This window comes from Pleurodeles waltl, chromosome 3_1, assembly GCF_031143425.1.
Source record: "Pleurodeles waltl isolate 20211129_DDA chromosome 3_1, aPleWal1.hap1.20221129, whole genome shotgun sequence".
NCBI classification, from domain to species: Eukaryota; Metazoa; Chordata; class Amphibia; order Caudata; family Salamandridae; genus Pleurodeles; species Pleurodeles waltl.
In genome coordinates this window covers 272,833,724-272,858,709 of record NC_090440.1, presented here as the reverse complement: position 1 = coordinate 272,858,709, position 24,986 = coordinate 272,833,724, and the positions used below count along the sequence as shown (strand labels likewise).

The 24,986-nt window shown below is 47.6% G+C and overlaps 1 protein-coding gene across 2 annotated transcripts in view; it reads left to right on the top strand.

The window, feature by feature from the left end:
• MAPDA (N6-Methyl-AMP deaminase) overlaps positions 1-24,986 on the top strand; it is a 174,565-nt gene that overhangs the window by 37,198 nt on the left and 112,381 nt on the right. For both annotated transcript variants that reach the window (XM_069222368.1, XM_069222369.1), the window contains 3 exons: positions 10,081-10,207; positions 10,866-10,946; positions 11,482-11,620. In XM_069222368.1, coding sequence (XP_069078469.1) covers positions 10,081-10,207; positions 10,866-10,946; positions 11,482-11,620 — 347 coding nt within the window. The remainder of the gene's footprint in view (positions 1-10,080; positions 10,208-10,865; positions 10,947-11,481; positions 11,621-24,986) is intronic.

Here is a 24,986-nt window from a genome sequence, read left to right as displayed (position 1 = left end):
GAGCTGGGTTTAATTTACTGAGACCTAACTGGACCTAAGTGGAGGTTAGTGGCCTATTGCTAAGTGTACGTACCTACCTGCCCTTACCAATAACCCATTTTCCAACAAGTGTTAATAAGGACAGACAACATGACAACAATGTATTATCTGCAAAAACAGGGGGGGCTTACTCATCTCAATTGTCCATTCTAGCACGGATAATTTGGAAATGGGCAATTCACAATCGCATTCAACTACTAGCAGAGTATATCCCAGGGATACACAACCAACTAGCGGACCTCTTAAGCAGGACGCAGCAACAAATACATGAATGGGAACTTCACCCACAAGTGATTCAACAGTTCTTTTGCATGTGAGGAGCTCCACACATAGACCTCTTTGCAACAAGCGAAAACTCAAAATGACCAAACTGCGCATCCAGGTACCCACACCCTCCATCCAAGGACAATGCTCTATTGATCAATTGGTCAGGGATATTTGCTTACGCTTTTCCCCTTTCCCATTCCTTTACTAATTCCATTCCTGGTAAACAAGATCCGTCACACCTCCCTCACTATGATAGTCATAGCTCCCATGTGGGCACGTTAAAGCTCAACACTTTTGGATCTATCTGTAGAACCACATCACAAGTTCCCGAACAGACCAGACCTATTGACTCAAAACAAAGGTCAGATCAGACATCCCAAACCCAGTATGCTCAACCTAGTGATTTGGCTCCTGAAGTCATAGAGTTTTGATTATCTACAGCTTCCATCAGAATGTATGGACATTCTAAAAGAAGCGCGTAAACCGACAACTAGACAGTGCTATGCAGCAAAATGGAAATGTTTTGTATATTACTGTCAAACCCCAAAACATTGATCCACTTAAAGCATCAGTACAGGATACTGTTTGTTATTTGCTTTACTTACAAAAAGCATATCTTGCTCATCCATCTAGTAAAATACATTTAACAGAAATATCAGCCTACCTCCAAAACAGACAGCATACTTCTCTGTTGAGAATTCCTGTCAAAAAAGCTTTTATGGAAAGCCTTAAGAGTTATTCCACCTAGAGCTCTGCCAGCTCCTGCCTGGAATCTTAACATTATGCTCACAAGGCTTATGGGTCCACCATTTTAACCCATGCATTGTTGCGCTCTTCAATTTCTCTCATGGAAAGTTGCTTTCCTAATAGCAATTACTTCCTTAAGGAGAGTTAGTGAAATGCAAGCATTCACTTTAGAAGAACCTTTCTTCCAAATTTACAAACACAAAACAGTACGTAGGACAAATCCCAAATTCCTACCCAAAGTGGTTTTACCATTTCAGAAAATTAGTCAGTGGAATTGCCAGTCTTCTTTCCACAGCCAGATTCAGTTGCTGAAAGAGCTCTTCACACTCTTGATGTTAAAAGAGCTCTCATGAATTATATAGATTGAACAAAAGATTTCAGAAAATCTAAACAACTTTTTGTCGCTTTTGGGTAGTCTCATAAGGGTACTCCTATTTCACAACAGGCATTAGCCAGATGGATAGTAAAGTGTATTCAAACTTACTATCTTAAAGCTAAAAGGTAACTATTAGTAACTCCTAACGCACATTCTACTAGAAAGAAAGGAGCTTCAATGGCATTCTTAGGAAATATACCAATGGCAGATATAGGCAAATCAGCCACATGGTCCACACCACACACATTTACTAAACACTACTGTGTGGAGGTGCTATCTCGCCAACAAGCAAATGTTGGTCAAGCAGTGATTAAAACACTATTTCAAACTACTCCAACTCCTACAGGCTAGCCAACGCTTATTTTAGGAGGGGACTGCTTTTAAATGTGTGCAAATCATGTGTATCTCCAGCTACACATGCTATCGAATGTCGAGTACCTTGCTGACTTCCAGGAACCGGGATAGTTGGCTGTTTACGATTTTTTCGATGACCTTGGCTGGGGAGGGGAGGTGGGAGATCGGCCGATAGTCCTTGGGGTCGTCTGGGTCTGCCTTTGGTTTCTTCAGCAGGGCGTTGATTTCTGCGTGCTTCCATCTTTCTGGGAAGGTGGCTGACTCGAAAGGAGCTGTTGATGGTTTTGCAGAGGTGGGGGGCGATGATGATGTTTGCCTTATTGAAGATATGGTGTGGGCAGGGTTCCGATGGTGATCCGGAGTGGATGGAGACCATGGTGGTGGCGGTGTCCTCTATGTTGCCGGGGGTCCATGTGTGGAGGAGGTGGGTGTTGCTTGGAGCGTTGGGTTCTTGGGTGTTTGTAGTCAGCTTTTGGGTCTGGGGTTTGAAGCTATTGTGGATTTCTTCTATCTTTCGACGGAAGTGGGTTGCCAGTGAGTTGCAGATGGCGGGGGTTCATTGGAGCAGGTCCTGGGGGCGGAGAGCTCATTGACGATGCCGAAGAGCTCTTTACTGTTGTGAGCGTTGGCGTTGATGCGGTTTTTGAAGTGGGTCCTTTTGGTGGTGCGAATCAGTTGGTCCTTGAAAGCGATGTGGTTGGAGTTGGTAGGGTCAAGGTGCCAGGTTTTTTCCATTCTGCGACATAGCCTTTTGGATTCCTGTAGTTCTGAGGTGAACCAGCTGGCCTTGATTCTGTGGGAGTTTTTTTTTTTTTTTGGAGCGGTGCGAGGGTGTTGGTGCAATCTTCTATCCAGCCATGCAGGTTGGTGGTGGCTGTGTTGGGGTCCGGGCTACTAGGGGGTGGGGCCGGGGCAAGAGTGGAGATCAGTTGATTCGTTGATATTTTGCTCCAGTTGCGTCGGGGGGGGGTTGTGTGCGGTGGTGGTGAGTGACTGGTTTTTGGTAGGAGAAGTGGATGCAGTGGTGGTCTGTCCAGCTGAGTTCTGTGGTGTGGCTGAAAGAGACGTGGTTGCTGGCTGAGAAGATGGGGTCGAGTGTTTGGCCTGCGGAGTGGGTGGGTGTAGTGACGAGTTGCTTGAGGCCGAAGTTGGCGAGGTTGTCGATTAGGTTGGTGGTGTTGATATCGTTGTTATTTTCTAGGTGGAAGTTTAGGTCACCGAGGAGGATGTAGTCTGTTGAGGCGAGGGCTTGGGAGCTGATGGCGTCAGCGATGTCGTCGCAGAACTGCAGTCTGGGTCCACGGGGTCTGTAGACCAGTGTTCCTCTGACTATGTTGTTGGCGTTGATGTGGATTTTGAAGTGGAGGTGCTCGGCGGAATTGATGGTGTTGTGGGAGTTAGTGGAGACTCTTATGGTGTTTTTGTGGACTACGGTGATTCCTCCTCCTGGTCTGTTGATTCGGTCTCTTCTGGTGATCTGGTAGTTTTCTGGTATGGCTATGGCTACGTCTGGTTCTGAGGCCGAATTCATCCAGGTTTCGGTGAGGAATGCGACGTCAGGCGAGTATGTGGCCAGGAGGTCCCTGAGTTCAATTGCATATTTGTGGACGGAGCGGGTGTTAAGTAGGATGCATCTTAGGCGGTTGTCTGTTTTGATTTGGAGTTTGGAGGTTAGGTTGCAGGTGAAATTGCAGGCTTTGCAGGAGAAGAGTCCTTTGGTGCGCGTCAGTGTGGACTGGAAGCAGATGGAGAAGCTTCCTGGATTAAGGGCGTGGAGTTCGTTGGCAGTGTAAAGGTGTTCAGTGGTGCGGGAGGCATGTTGGCCAGGGGTCTGGCGCTGGGGCGGTTTTGGCGCGGACGGGCGCGGACGGGCGCGGACGGGCGCGGACGGGCGCAGACGGGCTTGCCTTTGGTGCACCAGCGGCGCGTCCGCGCTGCGGCCGGCATAAGAGGGGAGGTGGGAGGGAGTGACAGCTGGGAGGAGGGAGGGAAACCTCCAATGGGAGTGCGGGTGGGCGGGGGCAGCAGGAGTCAGGAGCGGGAGGAGGGAGGGGGACAGGGCCTTCTGGGAGAGGAGAAGCCAAGAAGCCCAAACAAGCCCAGACAAGCCCAAAACAATGGCAGCACTTACCGGAGCAGTGGTGAGGAGGAAGCGACCTGCCTGCAAGGATGCAGGGTCAGAGGTAGCTTCTAACCTCGCGCTGTGGCCAGAATAAGAGGGGAGGTGGGAGGGAGTGGCAGCTGGGAGGAGGGAGGGAAACCTCCAATGGGATTGCGGGCGGGCGGGGGCAGCAGGAATCAGGAGGAGGGAGGGGGCAGGGCCTTCCTGGAGAGGAAGAAGCCAAGAAGCCCAAACAAGCCCAAAACAATGGCAGCACTTACCGGAGCAGTGGTGAGGAGGAAGCGACCTGCCTGCAAGGATGCAGGGTCAGGAATAGGTGCACTGAACATCTCCAATCATGTACCTGACCATGAGCAGCACTGTCATGAGGCAATTTGGAAATAAAACACCTGACGATACACGCACAACATACCTGTATGTTACTGGAAGTAATGAGTGATCAGCTCAGTCCTAGATCCAGCCGCAGCTTCCTCATCAGCCTCCTCATAACTTTACATGTCCCCATGATCAGCCACTGTCCAGCTGCCTCCACCTCATTAGCCAGTAATGGAATCTGACGTCTCAGGGCCAGATTGTGTAGCATGCAGCAGCCAACTATGATCTGGCATACTTTTACGGGAGTGTAGAGGAGGGCCCCTCCAGAGATGTGGAGACACCTGAATCTGGCCTTCAGGAGTGCAAATGTTCTTTCTGTAACATGCCTTGTGCCGTGGGTCTCACTAAAACAGTGTTTCTCATCGGTGGTAGGGTACCTCACTGGCGCCAGCAGCCAGGGAAGTTTAGGATAGCCAGAGTCACCTGTGTGCACAAAGGTAGGACCTGTCACAATACCGGTAAAGGCACAGGGCTGAATGGGATGACAATTGACATTACAGTGACACACGTCCTATTGCAAACATACCAATGAGCCAAGCTTTCTCTCTGAAGTTTTGCCATTTTGTGTGAGACATTGCTGTTTGTCAGAATGAAGGAGTCATGCAAAGATCTTGGATACTTGTCAGTCACTTGGGAGATGTACTGGTCCGTGAGACACACCACCTGTACATTGACGGAGTAGTAGTTTTTCCTGTTCCTATAGACTTGTTCATTGGCCCTGGAAGGGACCAAAGCAATGTGGATGCCATCTATGGCCCCAATCACATGAGGAGTGCGTCTAGTATGATAGAAGTCAGCCTTAACAATAAGCAAATCCACACGTTGCGGGACCCCGATGTAGCTATCTATGTGTTTCAGTAAAACAGTACATCAGTCAACACAAAGCTGAACGTGGGCTGTGACATCCCTGCTGCCACACCCACTGTAATCTGGAAAGAGCCAGAGGCAAGGAAGTGTAGCACAAATAAGACCTGTGCTGAGGGAGGGATGGCATAGGGATTACGTATGGCAGGCAATAGACCTGGCTCCAACTGGGCATATAGTTCCATTATGGTGTTACAATGCAGACAATGGGTCTGGATGATGTGTCGCTCCTCCAGGGTAGAAAGGTCCACTAGGAGGTGGTACACAGGTGCATGTCTCATTCTCCCTAATACTGGGTATCTAGGATTGAGAGGAGAGAATTCACAACTTGATGACCACTCAACACATGCTAGCTAATAAGATCCTTGTTGCACACAACATACACTTGTGAGAGACCCCAATAGTCGCCACATACCATAAAGGCAATGTAGAGGGCCCAATGTAAACCAACCTAGCTGCCTGTTATTGGGCCTGAACAACATGTCACACACATCACATGTCCAGTGGTCCATGTAAAAGCTGCATATTTGTCCAGCACGTCCCACATATTACAAATGCCACTGCCTCATCTGGTTACATCGCCTATGAGGTACGGAGCCACTGGTCATGCACAGGATTTGACACCCCCCATCATACACCACTTTGACATGGTATTCACATTCATGGGCCCAGTCATGATGGCAGAACATAGGTCTACACTACATTTGGTACGTATGTCTAGCATGATGCACTTATTATTATTATTTTTTTAACAAACCATCATATGTGCCTAAAATGGCAGCCGCCTGTCCTGCATGCACTTGACTGATTGAAGTGACCTATTTCCGCCAGCGAATGTCATCATGGCGGTAGGCGGTCGTAACCAACATGCAACTCCTCACTGGATCACATTGCTGCCTCTGGGGGACTGGAGCCAATGATGATCACCACTGGCAGTGACAGTCATGTACGCGGTAGCCGTAACCGCCATTTTCTACCACCTAGCTCACTTGACTCCTGACACTCGTGCAAGCAAGACCTCTACTACGTGAGCTGCTGTACTGTCTCTTGGAGCCACCATGCCTTGCCCTGAAACGTTTACCCAGGAGAAGCTTGTGGACAGTGTACTACACCTGTATGGATAGCTGTATGGGGCTCCAGTGGGGCAGGTGAGCCTAATTTCATTGGCCTGTGTGATTGGGGTGTGTGAGGCTGTAAGTGGTTTCCACGCCACACAGGGAGTGGATGTATGCAGGGGCCATGGAGTACATGTGTTTGTGCTGAGAAGACACATTAGTGTGGGCTTGTGATGTGTATGATGTAAGTAGTCGGCTGCTGCTGATGCGTTGCCCCTCTATATGACTTTTTCCTTCTGTCTGTGTCAACCATGCAGGTCAGCGCCCATCAGAAGAAGGGGCTATGGCGTGCCATCGCCAAGCAAGTGCGGACCCTGGGGGTCCTTAGCCGGCAGAGCACCCACTGGAGAAAGAAGTGGGAGGACCTGCGACGCGGGGCCCGGAAGACCGCGGGGTCCAGCTGGGGACATTCTCCCCACGAAGGAGGGGTGCCCATCGGACCCTCACCCTACTAATGGCCCACATCGTGACAGTGGCCTAACCTGAGGTAGATGAGCGCTTGAGGGCAGCACAGCAGGCACAAAGCGGTAAGTACAGGCTCCCACATGATAGGCCATGTTTGGGATTGGGTGGCTTACTTGTGGGCAGATGTGCATGTGATCAGTGGTAGATGCACATCGACAATGGGTACCAGTCACCCTGCCAGGCCCTGAATCGATTATGTGTGGCAATACAATGCTGTCAGTGTATATCCAATGGACAATTTCGATGGTTGGGTGAGTGTGAACACCGCACGCATTGTGTCAGACCAGTTTCTTCCATCTGCATCAATGTACCTGAGGTGTAAGTGTTATCACATCAGTATGTGTCTCCCACTATGACTAAGGCTATCTCTATCTTGCAGACTAGCTGTGGGGATGGCATCAGGGGTCCTCTACGTGGATGGCCTCAATAGGACAGTATTTTGGACATGATTCCTTACCATGCTGACCTATGTTGACCTAAGAGTGTAGGATAAGTGTAGGGAAACAACCATGGTATTCTGCTACATGTGACTCTATGTGGGCAAATACCACAGCAAAATCTATTGTAGCAGCTATCATTCTGTGGTCTAGCCTTTCCAGCTATGGTATGATAGTAGATGTGGTAAGTCCCCTGGGTGTTCCTGGAGTTTAACCCTGTTGTTTAAATGTCATGCATGACATCGACCTTGCACTCACAATGCTGCTATGCAGTGTTTCAGCTTTGACCAATTTACTAAATCAAAATGTCCCCACAATAGCTGGATTATGAGCCTTGCATCTTGCAATTCACAATGTGTATTTTCAGAAATGCAGTGTCATTGTACTGGCATGGTATGCTATAATGTAATTGGAGAGATGTACAAGTTGATCTGCGTTAATTGATCCTTTTCCACCCTATCTTTCTCTCTCTCCCTCCCTCTCCTCCTCTGTCTTTGTGTGCATCAGCATGATCAGGGGAAGGAGAAGGGGCACGTGAGTGGAGAAGCAGCAGCCTACGGGACCCAGGAGGCTGACACCGGTGGAGCCGAGGGGACCAGTGGAAGGGAGGGCGAGGGGGAGTGCCATGGGGGAGACAGGATCATTTGCCTCATCTTCGGATTCCTCCTCTGATGGACATTCCCTGGCAGTGGTGGACCATCTCGGACCAGCCCAGCACCATCCTTGTACGTCACCCCCCTTAGCAGCACCGCCCTTCTTGTTGCTCCCCACCCAGTTGCCCGTGCCCACTCACCCAGGAGGGTGGGTGTCTCCTTCGCCGCAGGCACCTCTGCTCCTGCCCCAGTCAGCCCTGCTGCCCTCAGTGGGGAGACTGTTGACCTCCTGAGGTCTATCGATGTGGGTCTGTCAACCATAGTGAATGCCATCCATGGACTGGCAGCTCAGGTACAGAAGAGCAGTGCGTTCCTGGAAGGCATTCACGGTGCCTTGGCTGGCCTGCAGAGATCCTTCAGGCTCTGGCCTCCTCGCTGACAGCAGCCAGTGTCCCCTTTTCTTCCGTCCCGACTCCAGGTACCTCTGTCTAATCCCACACCCCTCTCCGCACACCCATCTAGAGCACACAGCCAAGGCCATTCATCCACCTCAACAGACACAGTTTGCGGTGAGAAACACAGCCATCACAGGACCCACCAACGGCATGCACACAGACAACACTCACCTGCACACAGAACAACATCCACTCTCTACACTGACCCCCACACCAGTCCCTCCTTCACAGACATTACACCACTCACACCTGCTGGTACAACACCAACAATCCCTGATCCAGCCACTAGTCCCATCATACCCACAGTCACCACACTTCCAGACTCGCATACATCCACCCCATTCACCACATTCGCTCTCAATACAACTACCAACACCTCCACATGCAGCACATCCACCTTCCCTGCAGGCACCACACCAACAGACAGTCACCCATTCACCATGGCATATCCCTGAAACCCCGCCCCCCCCCCCCCAAAAAAAAAAAAACTACATTCCCGCACTCACCCACCTAACAGACAGGTACACCTAGTCCAGCACTGGGTCTGTTTTGGCGCTGCCTCAACCACCATCTGTCAATCTTGTGAAATATAGGTACATCTTAGGAACTGTATTTCCTGAGCATGTGTGGTAGGGTCTGGGGGGGATTGTGTGTGTGTGTGGGGATGAGGGGGGGGGGGTTGGGCGTTAGTTGTGGCTTGCACCATTCAATTTGGGAAGGGAGGACTGAAAATCTTCTGTTTTCGTGGCAGTAATGAGGCTAGCTGTCCTCCATGCATTGTTATAGTGATAATAGGAAAGGTCTACAAATTGGTGTAATGGACAGTCTGCCCAGAGAAACGTTTTTGGGATACTTTTTGTTCGATTTAATTGAATTGGGTTTGTGTTTTTTGTTTTGGGAACATAACATGTTTTCACATTGCCTTTTAAATGGAGTTACCATTTACAGGAATAATCAGTGAGAACTCGTCACTCTTCTCCTCAAGAAAGGGCATGCAAGAAGGTTGATCTCAACTTTTTTCCTACAAATTATAGATCTTTATCGACAAGGTTAACGACATGTGGAAGAGAGAATAATTTACAGCTGATGTGCCACATTAGCTTGTTCACAAGTAATATTTTTTAAAAGGAAGGTTGGCACATTGACGAACAGAGATGACTGTTCACAGAACATAATATGAGAGTCCGTTACAGCAGTCCTAAATAAAGCACTCTCGTATGCAAGTAAAATGTTTGCCTATTCTGAAGAACATTAAAAAAAGAAAACATATCACCTTTATTTGGCCATATCTTTAAAAACTACAATCAGTAATGTTCCTATGGTGCTCCTTCCATCTAAATCCATCTTCCATGCAGTATTCCCACCTTTTCAGACTCCCTCCCTTCTTTTATGCTCTAAAAACACCACCACAGACCTTTCTTGCAACCACATCTCATATCTTCTCTCAGGCTGGTTTCGTGATGTTGGGCCTCATCAGTGAGGGTGTGGCTTGATTCCTTTTGCACAGTGACCACAGTTCCCTTGTGTGGGCAAACTTGTCTTACTAAGGGAAACATGAAGGTGATGGATGAAATGCTTGAATTAATCTCAGCCATAGGAAATTATTTTGGACCACAATCTAGACTATCCTTTTATATGAAAGCATAAATAGGGTGACTGAAATGGATGGAGCGCCTATTTTGAAATCTCTTCGAATCTATTGCGCTAAGAAAACATTTTGAAGCGTACCACTATAAATACAATTTGTATATTAATTTTCACTTAAATCTGAAGTTTACCTCCAAATGTTGAGACGTTTGTCCCAGATTGTTGTTGTTTCTTGATATGTTTCAATGAATATGATCTTTTCTGTCTGTACTTGTGTATTGTAGGTTTTTGTTAGCGATCGATAGAAGAGGCGGTCCTGAATTTGCAAAGGATACGGTTAAGCTTGCAGAAGAATTCTTTCTTTCCTCTAATGGAATTGTACTTGGACTGGACCTCAGTGGTGATCCTACAGTAAGATCCCCACTGTTTTATTATATGTCATGTGAAAGAGGACCTAGGAAAATGGCAAAGACTTGTGGCCTGAGCTGTAAAAGAGAGAGAAAAAGAGTGTTTGATAATCAAGACTTAATATAAATTTCAAAGGTACCTAATCATTATAATTTGGTGTTTCATTCTGCATAACTCTGTGTCCTGCATATACACTTCCAGGCCTATAATGAAGATGAAAAGAATGATTAAAGTAAACACATTAGTAAAGTATATTTCTCAGTAACAAAGCACAGATGCAAGGTGGATCATCACGTACTAATAACAGAGTTTAGACTAATGATGATAATAATTATGATAAGATAGTATTTATCTAGTGCTTCATACCACACGCAGTATTGTAGTCTCTAAGTGATGCATTTAACAGGTGTTACTATTATTCAGTTTAGTGATACTCAATTTAGCTGATTTGGAAGAATGAAAGGTGAAAGTTTTACTCACTGAGCCATCTGCCTTACAGTACCGGTCTCATGTTTACTAAGCCAATCACATATTATTGTACTAGGAAGACAAATATTAGCTAATAAGTTATTTCTGTAGTAAAAGCATGTCATTTCTTTATCCACCCGCTTGTTCTTATAAGGCAGAGACTAAGATTAATTCTGCATTCTGTTTTTAAAAGGTAGGGCATGGCAGAGACTACATGGACATTCTTGGAGAAGCCCGAAGATGTGGTCTTCGACTGGCCCTGCACATTTCTGAGGTATCCTCATAGTTTACTTTCTTGAAACGTTTTGGGATTAGGGAGAGATGTAAATGGAAACAAAGGCTGGGCAATTGTTTAATGGGTTTTCTGACGCAAAAGGTTTCAATTTAGAAGTATTCAATCCAATGTTGTCCTAAGTGGTTAGGTTTTTCTGGAATCACAGGGCACACAAGACCTGGTACATATCTGTTCTATCTATTTGGACATTACAGACCTGTCATATGGGGAATTGGTTGTGTTAACATAATAATAGGTTGTTCTGATATATTTTTGCCTAACGGCCCAATTATAGTGGCTGGTTTGGGCCCATTTTAACATCAAGTACCACAGAAACAGATTATGTGCTTTATTTCATTTGTGCTCCCCCCTTTCAACATAAAGGTGCATGCAAGGCCCTACTATCTAATTTTAAACATTGGCAATTACCGAAGGTCTAACTTACATGCAGTCCTGCCAGAAAACTCTTACGTTTTCTGGTAATAATTGACTTATTTTTTTCTCTGGTAAGGTCTGTTTCCTCCTTCGATTTTAGATCCCAGACCAGAATGCAGAGACCGAACTTCTCCTTAGTATCCCGCCAGACAGGATTGGACATGGCACATTTCTCAGTTCTTCAGCAGGAGGAGCATGTGAAATGGATGCGTATGTGAAGCAGCACCACATACCACTCGGTAAGTAGAAAAGATATCAAATTCAGTGCTTCCACACCAGCCTTTAAGATGTGTGCATAAAAAGAACAATTATTCATTAGGCAGTGACATTAATCAAGAAGAATGTTTGCGTCTTTGAAGCTTTTCATGTTATGTTGTTGATGAAAGAAGTGCATTGTGCAAATGCTGAGTGATATGTTACCAACCAGTCAGGGAATATCTGAAGGGTGCTGTAAGTAGTTTGGTCTCAGTCCCGACTTACTAAAATGGGCTGATTTCTACAAATAATCTTCATTACTTCTGCACCATCTTTCTTGTCACTTTCCACATGGGCGTAGGAAGTGTGGGGGATGCAGGGGATGTATCCCCCCCAGATTTTGGAGGGTGGGGGACACGGGGGACGAAGGTGGGGGGGGACAAGGGGACACAATAATTTCCCCTCTCACATCTATTATTCAGAGGGCCATTAGCGCACAAAAGCGCTACTTACAACAGCCCTGTACCGACCATCCTCCAATCTGATGGTAACAGAATGAAGGTGAGTCAGGAGGCCCCCTGCGCCCTCTGCTCTTTTGTTTGTCCTGTTCACACCTGTGGGCATTAAGGGTGCTCATAAGAACAAAGGGCACGAGGAGGAGAAAAGAGTTTTGGATGATTACTGTCTGCATCACCTGCTGCCTTGAAGAGGAGCACTGCAGGATGCCTTCAAGAGGAGCTGCTAGACATTGAGCAGGATCTAAAGAGATAACAGAGTCCCACTCAGCCTGACACCTGCAGGCTAGAAAGGAGACTCTGTGAAACACAATGTTTGTATTTGCCTAAGATCACACCAGTTGGTGAAACAGTGAAGTCGAGATTGGGCCCAGATTTTACATTTTCACACAACAATTTAGCTATTAGAAGGGTATATTTTTCTAACATTTATGTTTAATGTTTTGTTATCTAGGTAATGAAGGGCTTGATTATAGAGTGGCTAACAGGGAGAAGCCATATTTCATTTTGGGCCGTTATGTCTAGCGTTATTATTTATGTTGTTATCGTTACATACTTCAGCATATTGAAGTATATTATCTTTTCTCTATCTTTTCTTCACTGTACTCTGAAACAATCTACCCTATGCCACTGCACCCTACAACACTTTTCTCCACTCTGTGCTACTCTACGCCACTGCAATCTATGCTGTACCACTCTACTCTACACCACTCTACTCTGCAGCACTCTACACTACGCCACTGCAATCTATGCTATTCTACTCTAACCATTGCACAATACACCCCTACACTCTTCACCACTTTACTCAAATCCAATGCACTCTATGCCACTGCACTCTATGCCAATCTACTCTGCACCGCAGCACTCTATTCCACTGCTTTCAATGCCACTGTACTCTGCACCACAGCACTCTATGCGACTGCACTCTATGCCACTCTACAATACACCACTGTACTCTGCGACCCTCTAATCTGCAACATTGCACTCTGCCACTGAACTCCACGCCACTCTACTCTGCACCACTGCATTCAATGCCACTGTACTCTGTCCCACTGCACTCTTTTCTGCACCACTGCACTCTAATCTACTCTACACCACTCCACTGTAGGCCCTTCACTCTACTTTGAAATCATCTCCTCTATGCGACTGCAATCTACGCAACTCCACTCTATGCTATGCCAGTCTAATCTACCCTGCACCACTCCAATGTACCCTGCGCCACTCCAATCTGCTCTGCACCGCTCTATGCTACTGCACTCTACATCACTATGCTCCACTCTGCAACAATCTACTCTTCACCACTATACTGTACTCTGCAGCAGTCTACTCCATGCCACTGCACTCTATGCCACTCTATTCTACTCAGCACCACTGTACTCTAAGCCACTCTTCTCTACTCTGTATCACTCTACATGACTGCACTCTACACCAATGCACTCTATGCCACTCTACCCTACACCAATGCATTCTATGACACTCTACTCCACACCACTGCCCTTTATGACACTCTACTCTGCAACACTGCACTCTGCCACTGAACTATACTCCTCTCTACTCTGCACCACGGCACTCTACTCTGCACCGCTCAACTATATGCCACTCTACTGCACTCTACACAAATGTACTATATGCCACTACACTATGCCACTCTACTCTGCATCACTGCATCCCACCATTGCACTCTACACCAGTCTACTCTACCTTGCACCACTCCACTCTACCATGCACCGCATCACTCTATGACACAGCACTCTGAACAACTGCAATCTATGCAGTGCCACTCCACTCTGCTCCCCTCTACTCTTCACCACTCTACGCTACTGCACTATACGCTAAACCAGTGCTGTCTTCGTCAATGCACTCTACACCACTTTACTCAAAACCAACGCACTCTGTACCACCACACTCTACGCCAATCTACTTTGCACCACTGTACTCTATGCCATTTCACTCTAGACCACCCAACTCCACTCTATGACACTTCACTCTGACATTACACTCCATGATACTAGACTCTGACACTCTATTCCATTAAACTCTAACACTTTCTCCACTCTGTAACTCCCTACACAACTCTCTGTACGCCACTCCATTCCACTTTACTCCACTCTATGCCACTCCACACCACTCTATGCCACTTCAATCTACGATACTCTACTCAACACCACTGCACAGCCCTCTATGCCAGTCCACTATTCAACAATGTACTATGCTCAACAACACTCTACCCCACTTTCTCTATGCTAGTTCATGTTACTTTACTTCACTCTACTCCAGTTCACTCTTATTTATGCCTTTCCACTCTACGACACTCTGCCACTCCACTCTATTACACTGTGACACTACTCCACTCTACTACTACTTTATGGCATTGGCGCTTGATTAGAGATTCAGATCTCCATTGATTGCCTTGTCACTCATATGAGACGTGAGTCAGATTTATCTTCGCCATTTTGGTTACAAGCACTATGTAACCCTTTTAACTCAAGCTTAACGAAGGCTTAGGATGATCCTGATACCTGTCTAGGGGATCGAAATATCGTCGGCCAAAGTACCTTGACTTGAATTTGTGATATTGTACATACGTTGGCATAAGCATAGGTACTATGAGCTAATGACTTCTTGATTCACAATTTGAGTCATTCATGTAAAAGTGGGTGTATAACCGCGTGTAAATCACTATTGTGGATGCTAACCTTGTAGGAAAGTAGCCTCTTTCTAGCTTGGTTACCCCCACATTTGGCCTGTTTGCCAGTGTGTTTGAGTGTGTCTACTGGGATCCTGCTAATCAGGACCCCAGTAGTTATGCTCTCTCCCTTAAATTATGGTTGTTGCATACTGGTAACCCAGTATTTCACCCAAGATTGGCATACTGGTGCCCCCTTATAAGTCCCTAGTATATGGTACTTAGGTACCCAGGGCATTGGGGTTCCAGGAGATCCCTAGGGGCTGAAGCATTTTTTTTGCCACCCATAGGGAGCCCATGCAATGGCTTCTACAGAACTGCCATTGCAGCCTGCGTGAAAAGGTGCATGCACCCTTTCACTGCCAGTTACACCGCACCAGGTCACTTATAAGTCACCCCTATAGCAGGCCCTCCAGCCCTGAGGGCAGGGTGCAGAGTACCTGTGTGTGAGGGCACCCCTGCACTAGCAGAGGTGCCCCCACGACCTCCAGGACCATTTTCCCAGACTTCAGGAGTGTGGGGATGCCATTTTACACGTGTACTGGAAATAGGTCACTACCTATTCCCAGCTACATAATGGTAACTCCAAACATAGGTATGTTTGGTATCAAACATGTTGGAATCATACCCCAAGGCTTTTGCAAGCATTGGTTGTATGATTCCATGCACTCTGGGGGCTCCTTAGAGGACCCCCAGTATTGCCATTCCAGCCTTCTGAGGTTTTCCAGGCAGCCCCAGCTGCTGCCACCTCTCAGACAGGTTTCTGCCCTCCTGTTGGTTGAGAAGCTCAAGCCCAGGAAGGCAGAATAACGGATTTCCTTTGATAGAGGGGTGTTACACCCTCTCCCTTTGGAAATAGGAGTTACAGGCTTGGGAGAGGTAGCTTCCTTCCCCAGGCCACTGGAAATGCTTTGAAGGGCACATTTGGTGTCCTCCTTACATAATCCAGTCTACACCGGTTCAGGTACCCCCAGTTCCTGCTCTGGCACGAAACTGGACCACCACCCCAGGTCATCTTGGATTCCAAGTTGGCAGCAAACTCTGGGAGCATCTGAGTGGCCAGTGCCAGCAGGTGGTGTCAGAGCCGTCCCCTGATAGGTGCTTACCTGTTTAGCTGACCAATCCCCCTTTCAGGGCTATTTAGGGTCTCTACTTTGAGAGGTTCTTCAGATTCAGATTGCAAGACTGCATCCTTTACTTCACTTTTTCACCTAAGAAACTGCATCTGGACCGTCCAGGAACTCCACAAACTGCAACAACTAAGCAAAGACGACTTCTGCAACATTGTATCTCCAGCTCTTGCCAGCAAATGCAACTGTTTCCCGGTTGTGCATCCTCAGAGGACAGCCTGTCTTCAGTCTGCACCAAAAGAATGAACGAATCTCCCTTGGAGTGAAGGAGTCACTCCCCTGCTTCAGCAGGCACCTCTCTGCAACGATGACCATCTGCATGGGTCCCCTCTCCTGACGAGTTGCATGGGTCCTGCATCACGGGTGGTGGACTGAAGTGGTCCTGATGGTCCTGACGTCCTACTGTCCAACTTTGGTGGAGGTAAGAGCTTGCCTTCCCACGCAAGACAGTACTCCTGTGCACCACATGTTTTTCAGTTGCCAAGGCTTGTTGGCATCCTTCTATGAAATTCTTTGTGTACCATGTAGCTTCGGCCCCCAGCACTCCTTCCTGAGATGCACCGCTTCCTGAGTGGTTCTCTGGCGGCGTGGGATCCTTTGTTTTTGTGCTGCGTGGGCCTCCTTTTGCAACTCCTTTGTCCCCATGCTGGGGACTCCTGTGTGCGCTGCCTGGTATTCCGTGGGCTCTCTGAGTTGCTGAGAGCCCCCTCTGACTCCTCCTCCTGGGTGGCCATTTTCCGCTAACCATGAGCTATGCCTGTGCCAAGGCTTGTTGGTGGAATCCAGCGATGCAAACCAGACTGCAATCATCTATCCAGTGTGGGATATCATCTGCACCAACCACGAACCCGCATCCATCTTCTTGGGTGCAGTACTGACTGTTGTTCTTCACCAGTGGTTCTTCTTTTCAACCTTGATTCGGGTTAGCAGGGGCTCCTGTCCTCCCTGGACTCTTCTGTGCTTCTTGGACTTAGTCCCATTCTTCCACAGGTCTTTAGGTCCAGGAATCCACCCTTTGTGTCTTGAAGTATCTTCTGGTTCTTGCATTATCTTATTTCTCGTGTTCTTGTGTGTTTTAGGAAAGTTACTGTGATTTACTCCTGCTTTCCTGGGCTCTGAGGTGGGTTCTATTACTTACCTTTGGTGTTTTCTAATACTCCCAGCGCCCCTGTACACACCACACTTGCCTAGGTGGGAAACCGACATTCGCATTCCACTTTCTTAGTATATGGTTTGTGTTTCCCCTAGGCCCATTTCTAACCATTGTGATTTTCACTAATTGCACTGTTTTCTAACTGTTTTTATTGCTATTGCTGCATACTAGTGTATATAATTGGTGTATTACTTACCTTCTAAGGGAGTATAGTCTCTATGGTATTTTTGGCATTTGTGTCACTAAAATAAAGTACCTTTATTTTTGTAACACTTAGTATTTTCTTTCATGTGTGTGAGTACTGTGTGACTACAGTGGTATTGCATGAGCTTTGCATGTCTCCTAGATAAACCTTGGCTATAGCTACCCCTAGAGAGCCTGGCGTCAAGACACTGCCTACATGTCACTAATAAGGGATAAATGGACATGGTATAAGGTGTAAGTACCATAGGTACCCACTACAAACCAGGCCACCCTCCTCCAAACCACTTTACTATGTAGGTTACTTTATACATTTTTCTTGTAATTGGTGACATTGGGTCATCCAGATAACTTGTGTAATGCCCGAATACCAGTCTTTCTTGATTTCCCCTGTTGATGTTTTCCCACTACATTTGATCTTTTATATTTTGATTGAATAAATGCATAAAACATTCCATTTGCATACTACTTTAATATAATTGTTTATGGGAGTGGTGTTGCATTTTATTCAAGGGACCCCTGTTCCTTTAAAGTTAGTTTACTGCTCCATTCTAGGACACTCTACTTACTCCATGATACTACGCCACACCAGTCGGTGACACATCATTCTCCTTTATGCCATTAACTTTCAGCCATGCTGAATAGTAGTCTCACTAGTGTACAGCATGGCTAAAACACATTGGCAAAGGCAATATAACTTGCATAGGCGAGATCTATTGGCTATGTCAATGCTTGTTTATAAGGTATGAACTTTAAGGTGACTTGCAATATCCTTATGTACACAGGGGGTATTTTACCCCATATAATACATGGTCACACCACCAACTTTCCCACAAACCACTTAAAACCCTAGTGCATAGCTTCTGTCATTCCAAGCTATTAAAGTACAGCAGAAGAAAGAAAAGCAACATTCAATTTTTTTGCTTTAAACAGCTGCATTAATTATGCTGTGTGACCTGATCTGCCTTTTACCTTGGCTGCTAGCTCTGGCAGAAGACAATGTAATGTCATAATTCGACTGTAATAACCCTGTCATAGTCATTTTCTGATGTCTTTTCTTTATAATCAGTGAATGTCTTTTCTTTACACGCAGTGACTTGGTGCATCACAAACAGCTGTTTCTAAAGAAATTAGTGACTGTAGTTTATACAGAGATTAGAGAATCCATGTTTATATAGCCTGTAACTCCAAGAGCTTCTTCAGTTGAAATGCTCCTAGTTATGATTGATGTGGAGCTGAGCTTCCCAAGATCACACAAAGGAGCAGAAGTGTTATTAGAACTATGGTTTCCGAGCACAGTTTACAACTGTTGTAAGTAATCGCTTTTGATCTCTCCAGTGCGGTTCCAATTGGCATGAGGCGAAGGGCATGATGGGTGTGGGGCGCAAAGAGTATGTTGTTCCTTTTTACCCTCCTACCTTTATTTGCTTGGTGCATGAAGATGCAAGGTTAATCAACATGTTATTTTCACATTTGAGCTAATTACTTTGTGAATGTAAATAACAATAAAAGATACTTTCAGACTGTGAAAACATGCCTTCCTTTCTCCCTATTTCACTTCCAATATATATATATATATATATATATATATATATATATATATATGATTGTGTATATTTATCGGAGCCTGCAGTTCGTAAACAACGAGCGATTTGTATAGGGTTGATTGAAAGTCCCCCAAGGCTGTCCCTGTCCCCCCCAGAAATTTATTGTCTCCTACACCCCTGTCTTTCCATACTCGAGGGAAGCGCCCCCTCCCCCCTCTACTCTTGGACCGGCACCTTCAGAAGAGCTTTGTGCGGAGTGGCAAAATATTTTCTCATATAGGACTCCAGAATCTCATGGAAGTTTCTAAAAAGTTTTTTTTAAACTGAGGGTGTTCACCTGAGAGTTGTCCGATTCTCACATATGAATACCCGGAAGAGATGTTAAATGTGTTTCAACTTGTCCACTGATGTTCGGTGCCAAAGTGGCCAGGTTTCTGTATCTGATACTGCTCAGCTCCTGGCATTTGTAGATGCATTGCCCATACAAAACAGGGCTAGAACTCACAGGTATGGTAGGAACGCTCATGTAGCTCCATAAACAGCCACCAACCTCTTCTGTTTTAATGAGATCACCATTTCGGAGATCTCTAAAGTTCCATAGCTGTGAGTTTAATAAGTGGTGCGACCTAACTGCTCTACTATCTAGTGTGGCAAACAGTGGGGGCAGAGAATGGAGGGTGAACTTCCATTGACATCTTGGCAGTTGTCTTTCATGTTTGTAGCTCTCCTTAAATTTGGAAAGCATATGAATGGGATCATAAAATCTGGAGTCAAGCAATGTCTAGAACAATATACCTCACAAGAAACAACAGGGAAAGGCAGGTGCACATGACCAGGAGCAAGTTTTAAGACACGCTCCCTTGAATCTGAGCTAACGGTGAGCTGGAGCTGAATCCTCCTCTGTGAGAGACAAACAGGTGAGCCCTTGCCTTGGGTATTCTTTTCTGTAGTAGGCTACTAGCCCCACATCAGTGCATAATCTTCCTCAATATTTTGAATTTCCTGGGATGGTTTCTAGCTTGAATTTCCCATAGTACAAAAGGCGGCTGTGTTCCTGTAAATGATAGCAGCTCTTCGCTATTTGTTTCTTTGAGGTGTTAAATACATCAGTTTTCCTGATATGGGTAGACTCTCCTTCCCCTTAATATGTAGGATAGACACAGTGAAAAGATCTTTGTGAATATTCTTGAGGAGGACTTTATGCCGAAAGAAATCACCACAAACTGAAATTGATGGTTCCTGACAGCAGAGTAACGAATCATTGGTAATTCTGGTGTAGCAGAGTGGATAATCAATGGTAATTCTGATGTAGTGGGACGTGAAGGTGGCCATTCTGGAGGCTCACAGATGCCAGACACTTCCTATGAATGACTGGGATGAAGCCGTTAGGGGACTTAAAGTTAATGGCCATCCAGAAGAAAATTGTGGAACCAAAAAAGAGTATTTAAAAACTCTCTAGTCTCATTAACGTTTGGGCACCTTGACTACTCTGTTGTTATCAATTTGACCTTTGATCTCGTTTGTCAGTGCCTCTAATTTTTCCGTTTGAACCACCCAGTAATCCTTTAAAGTGAAGAAGAGCTATAATTTGTATCTTTGTACAAACAAACAAATCACTTGTAAAACCACTAGTCTGATTAGAGACAACTTTATGATTCAATGATCTTTGGAATTGTCCCTCATAAGATGATTTTGTGTAATGTGAAAATCGTTTTCTGCATCACCCTTGCTGCCATAATCCTCCCCTGGGCTAGTAATGCCTCAAATGCCTTCCCCCTATTGCAACTGGAAACCAAAACGAAACGGAGCGCAAACCTGATAGTGGCCTTGAGAACATGTCTCTATGGGATGACTTTCTGCGCCTGTGCGCGCCGCATCCTACTGCTTAAGATCATCAGCAGCATATAGTAGGAACTGCCTGTGGTAATCTTTTAGCCAATAATCATGCTAATGCCACCTCTCCTTTGCCTGCTGCATTGCCTCCACTGTCTTTGGTAGAACAAGGTAGCTAGCCAAGCCAGTTCATATCTAACTGTCAGTGCTTAATTTGTAAATAAAAAGTTACTGGTGCCTTAACGCCTCCTCTTAAATACGTGGCTGCTGCAATTAAATGTGCGAACACTTAGACAGCATAACCCAGAAGCCATCTCGGACCTCTTCAATCCATTTAAAGCCACTCCCTGCCCCTTCAGCTCACACCTGCAGCTTTCTGCTTTCCCTCATTGTGCCGCTTTTCAGTTTTTCTCTTTCCCAAACTTGTCTTTTGCTCGCAGCAAATGCTTGAGGCAGAAGAATAAGCGCCGGCCCTCATAAATAAGTGCCGATGCTCAGCACCGGAAACAACAAGCACAAATTAAGCACTGCTATCTGTCCTCATTTCCTCCCCGCCACCTTCTTCCTCCTGGTCTGTCACTGCAGAGTGCTACAATCACCTCAAAGTCTGTTAGCACAGAACACCACTTAAGGCCACCTTAGGTAATGCTAGGTTTCTGAATAAACACGCGTTGGTTATTCATGAGATCCCAGTGGATTAAAAAATATAAAATCCATTTATTACAGTGTCATGTACCACATAGGCCTCGGCATTAGCCTTGGCCTTAGCGTACCATCCTAATTTTGAAACATGTCATCACCTCACCCTAAACTCACTGGTGAAAGTCCCATCTTTCAGATCTGCATGCTCAACTTAGACTCTTTACAAGGAGCAGAGTTATTACGTTTTACTAACACTATCTCAGTGCCCTGCTCTCTTCCAAGCATTTTATGTTATCCCCTCCCTTTCAGTTGAGCACTGATTTTATCAGGAGCAGCTCCTCTGTGAGAGCAGAGCAGTGTCGCCCCGCTGAAAAAATGTCCCAGAGGAACTGAAAAAGAAAATGGTAATCAAATGTATTTATTACCATTTTTTTCAGCAACCCATCCTGAACCGAGTGTCAGGACTGGGCAGGGCAATTACTGCTGATTGGCACCAGGGAGATGTGCACTATGTTTAAAGAGTGCATGTCCCTTTGGCTGGCCGTCTTGTGAAAGCCAGCCTGGCATGCACATTTTAAACTCCTATAACTCAGCTGTCTTAAGACAGCTGAGTTAGAGAAAACACAGGCCTTCAGTGCTCTTAAGAGCACAGAGAGAGGCTGCTCCCTCCAATCCTGACACCTCTCTTATGCTGTTTAACAGCATGTGAGAATCACCAGGATTGGGTAGTGCAGTTTCCTGGGTCCAGATCTTCAAAGACAGAAGACACCGGAGCGAAGAGGAGAAGAGGACGTTGTGGCATGTAAAGAAGGTAAGTGCCTTTTTTATTATGTTAATGCCGCCCCCCACGCACTCTCTCTCTTTCTCTCTCTCTCTCTCTCTCTCTCTCTCTCTCTCTCTCTCTCTCTCTATATCTATATATATATATATATATATATATATATGTTCGATGGCATGTGTAGCTGCAGATACACATGTTTTGCACATCCCGCCATCTAGTGTTGGGCTCGGAGTGTTACAAGTTGTTTTTCTTCTTGTGGGACACCCCCGCGCCGCACGGCACGGCCACCAGCTGCTGTGTGTGCCCCCTCGCCTTGCCCCTGCCTCGCTGCCTGCCTCGCTGCCGGCTGACGCCGCTGGCGTCGGTTTTGCTTGTTTTGTCTAGCATTTGTGCTTGTTTGAACTGCATTTTCCTCCCGTGTTAGCAGCTTTTGCCTGACTTTTGTGCCTGTATTTTTTTTTCTAATCAGTTTCTTCATTTTCCTCCCGTGTTACCAGCGTTTGTCTGACTTTTGTGCCTGTATTTTTTTCTAGTCAGTTTCAGCCCTTTGCGTTCTCCTGCCTGTCTGCCCACCTCCCTCCCCGCTCCCCGCTTCCCGCCACCACCGCTGACCACGCCCCTTTTTCCTTTCTGTTCCCTCCCCGCTCCCGCCTCCCAGCTGCCCCGCCCACCCGCGCACTTGGCCTTATATGGCGACCGTGCAACGCAGGTGAGTGTGACCCACTTGTGGGACACCCCCGCGCCGCACGGCCACCAGCTGCTGTGTGTGCCCCCTCGCCTTGCCCCTGCCTCGCTGCCTGCCTCGCTGCCGGCTGACGCCGCTGGCGTCGGTTTTGCTTGTTTTGTCTAGCATTTGTGCTTGTTTGAACTGCATTTTCCTCCCGTGTTAGCAGCTTTTGCCTGACTTTTGTGCCTGTATTTTTTTTTCTAATCAGTTTCTTCATTTTCCTCCCGTGTTACCAGCGTTTGTCTGACTTTTGTGCCTGTATTTTTTTCTAGTCAGTTTCAGCCCTTTGCGTTCTCCTGCCTGTCTGCCCACCTCCCTCCCCGCTCCCCGCTTCCCGCCACCACCGCTGACCACGCCCCTTTTTCCTTTCTGTTCCCTCCCCGCTCCCGCCTCCCAGCTGCCCCGCCCACCCGCGCACTTGGCCTTATATGGCGACCGTGCAACGCAGGTGAGTGTGACCCACTTGTGGGACACCCCCGCGCCGCACGGCCACCAGCTGCTGTGTGTGCCCCCTCGCCTTGCCCCTGCCTCGCTGCCTGCCTCGCTGCCGGCTGACGCCGCTGGCGTCGGTTTTGCTTGTTTTGTCTAGCATTTGTGCTTGTTTGAACTGCATTTTCCTCCCGTGTTAGCAGCTTTTGCCTGACTTTTGTGCCTGTATTTTTTTTTCTAATCAGTTTCTTCATTTTCCTCCCGTGTTACCAGCGTTTGTCTGACTTTTGTGCCTGTATTTTTTTCTAGTCAGTTTCAGCCCTTTGCGTTCTCCTGCCTGTCTGCCCACCTCCCTCCCCGCTCCCCGCTTCCCGCCACCACCGCTGACCACGCCCCTTTTTCCTTTCTGTTCCCTCCCCGCTCCCGCCTCCCAGCTGCCCCGCCCACCCGCGCACTTCGCCTTATATGGCGACCGTGCGAACGCGCAGCGGTCACGCGCAGCGGGCGCGCCGAAGGCGCGCCAAAGGTAAGCCCGTCTGCGCCCGTCCGCGACCGGATCGCGTCCAGCGCCAGGACCCCTGGCCAAAGAAGATCCAGACCGACCCGCCTGACGTACTCCGCCGCCACCCTCATCGCTCTCAACACCGGCCGACTCCCAGACTGCCACCAAGCCACACCACGACGCACACACGGACCCTTCAGCTGCCACGCCTGCAAGTTCTCCCGCACCCAGACCAGACGCACACCAGCACCCGCCAAGTCGAACACCAGCAGCACCCACCTCAAGTGCATCCTGCTCAACACCCGCTCCGTCCACAGACACGCCATCGAACTCTGGAACCTCCTAGACGCCACCGCCCCGGACGTTGCCTTCCTCACGGAGACCTGGATGAACGCCTCTTCAGCTCCCGACATCGCCATCGCTATCCCAGAGGGCTACAAGATCGTCCGGAGGGACCGAAACGCCAACCAGATGGGAGGAGGCATCGCCATCATCCACAGAAACACCATCCGGATCACGACCAGCACCGACATCACCCTGACCAGCGCCGAACACCTGCACTTCCAGATCCACACCAACCCGAACACCATCCTCAGAGGCACCCTGATCTACCGACCCCCTGGTCCACGCACGCAATTCAGCGAGGACATCGCCGACTTCGTCAGCCCGCATGCCCTCCCCTCCGCTGACTACATCCTCCTGGGAGACCTCAACTACCATCTGGAGAACAACAACGACCACAACACCAGCACCCTGCTCGACAACCTCGCCAACCTGGGACTCAAGCAACTGGTGTCCACCCCCACCCACCTCGCCGGACACACACTCGACGCCGTCTTCTCATCCAGCACAGACATCCTCTTCAGCCACGCCACAGAGCTTCAATGGACGGACCACAGCTGCGTCCACTTCACCTTCAAGAGAACGACGACCCACCAACACCAGCAACAAGCCGCCCACAGAAGCTGGAACAAGATCACAGCAGACCAGCTCGCCACCTCCCTGAGCCAGCACCCTCCTGCCAGCTCAGCGAACCCCAGCCAGGCCGCCGACAACCTCACGAAGTGGATCAGCAACTGCGCGGACGAGCTCGCCCCGCTGAGGACCCCGCCTAGCAGACCCGGCAGCAAGAAGGCCCCATGGTTCACCGACGAACTCAAGTGCTCCAAGAAGAACCTCCGAGCCCTCGAGAAAGTCTGGAAAAGGGAACCAACACCGGACAACAGGACCTCCTACAAACTTGCCACCCGGAAACACCACCAGC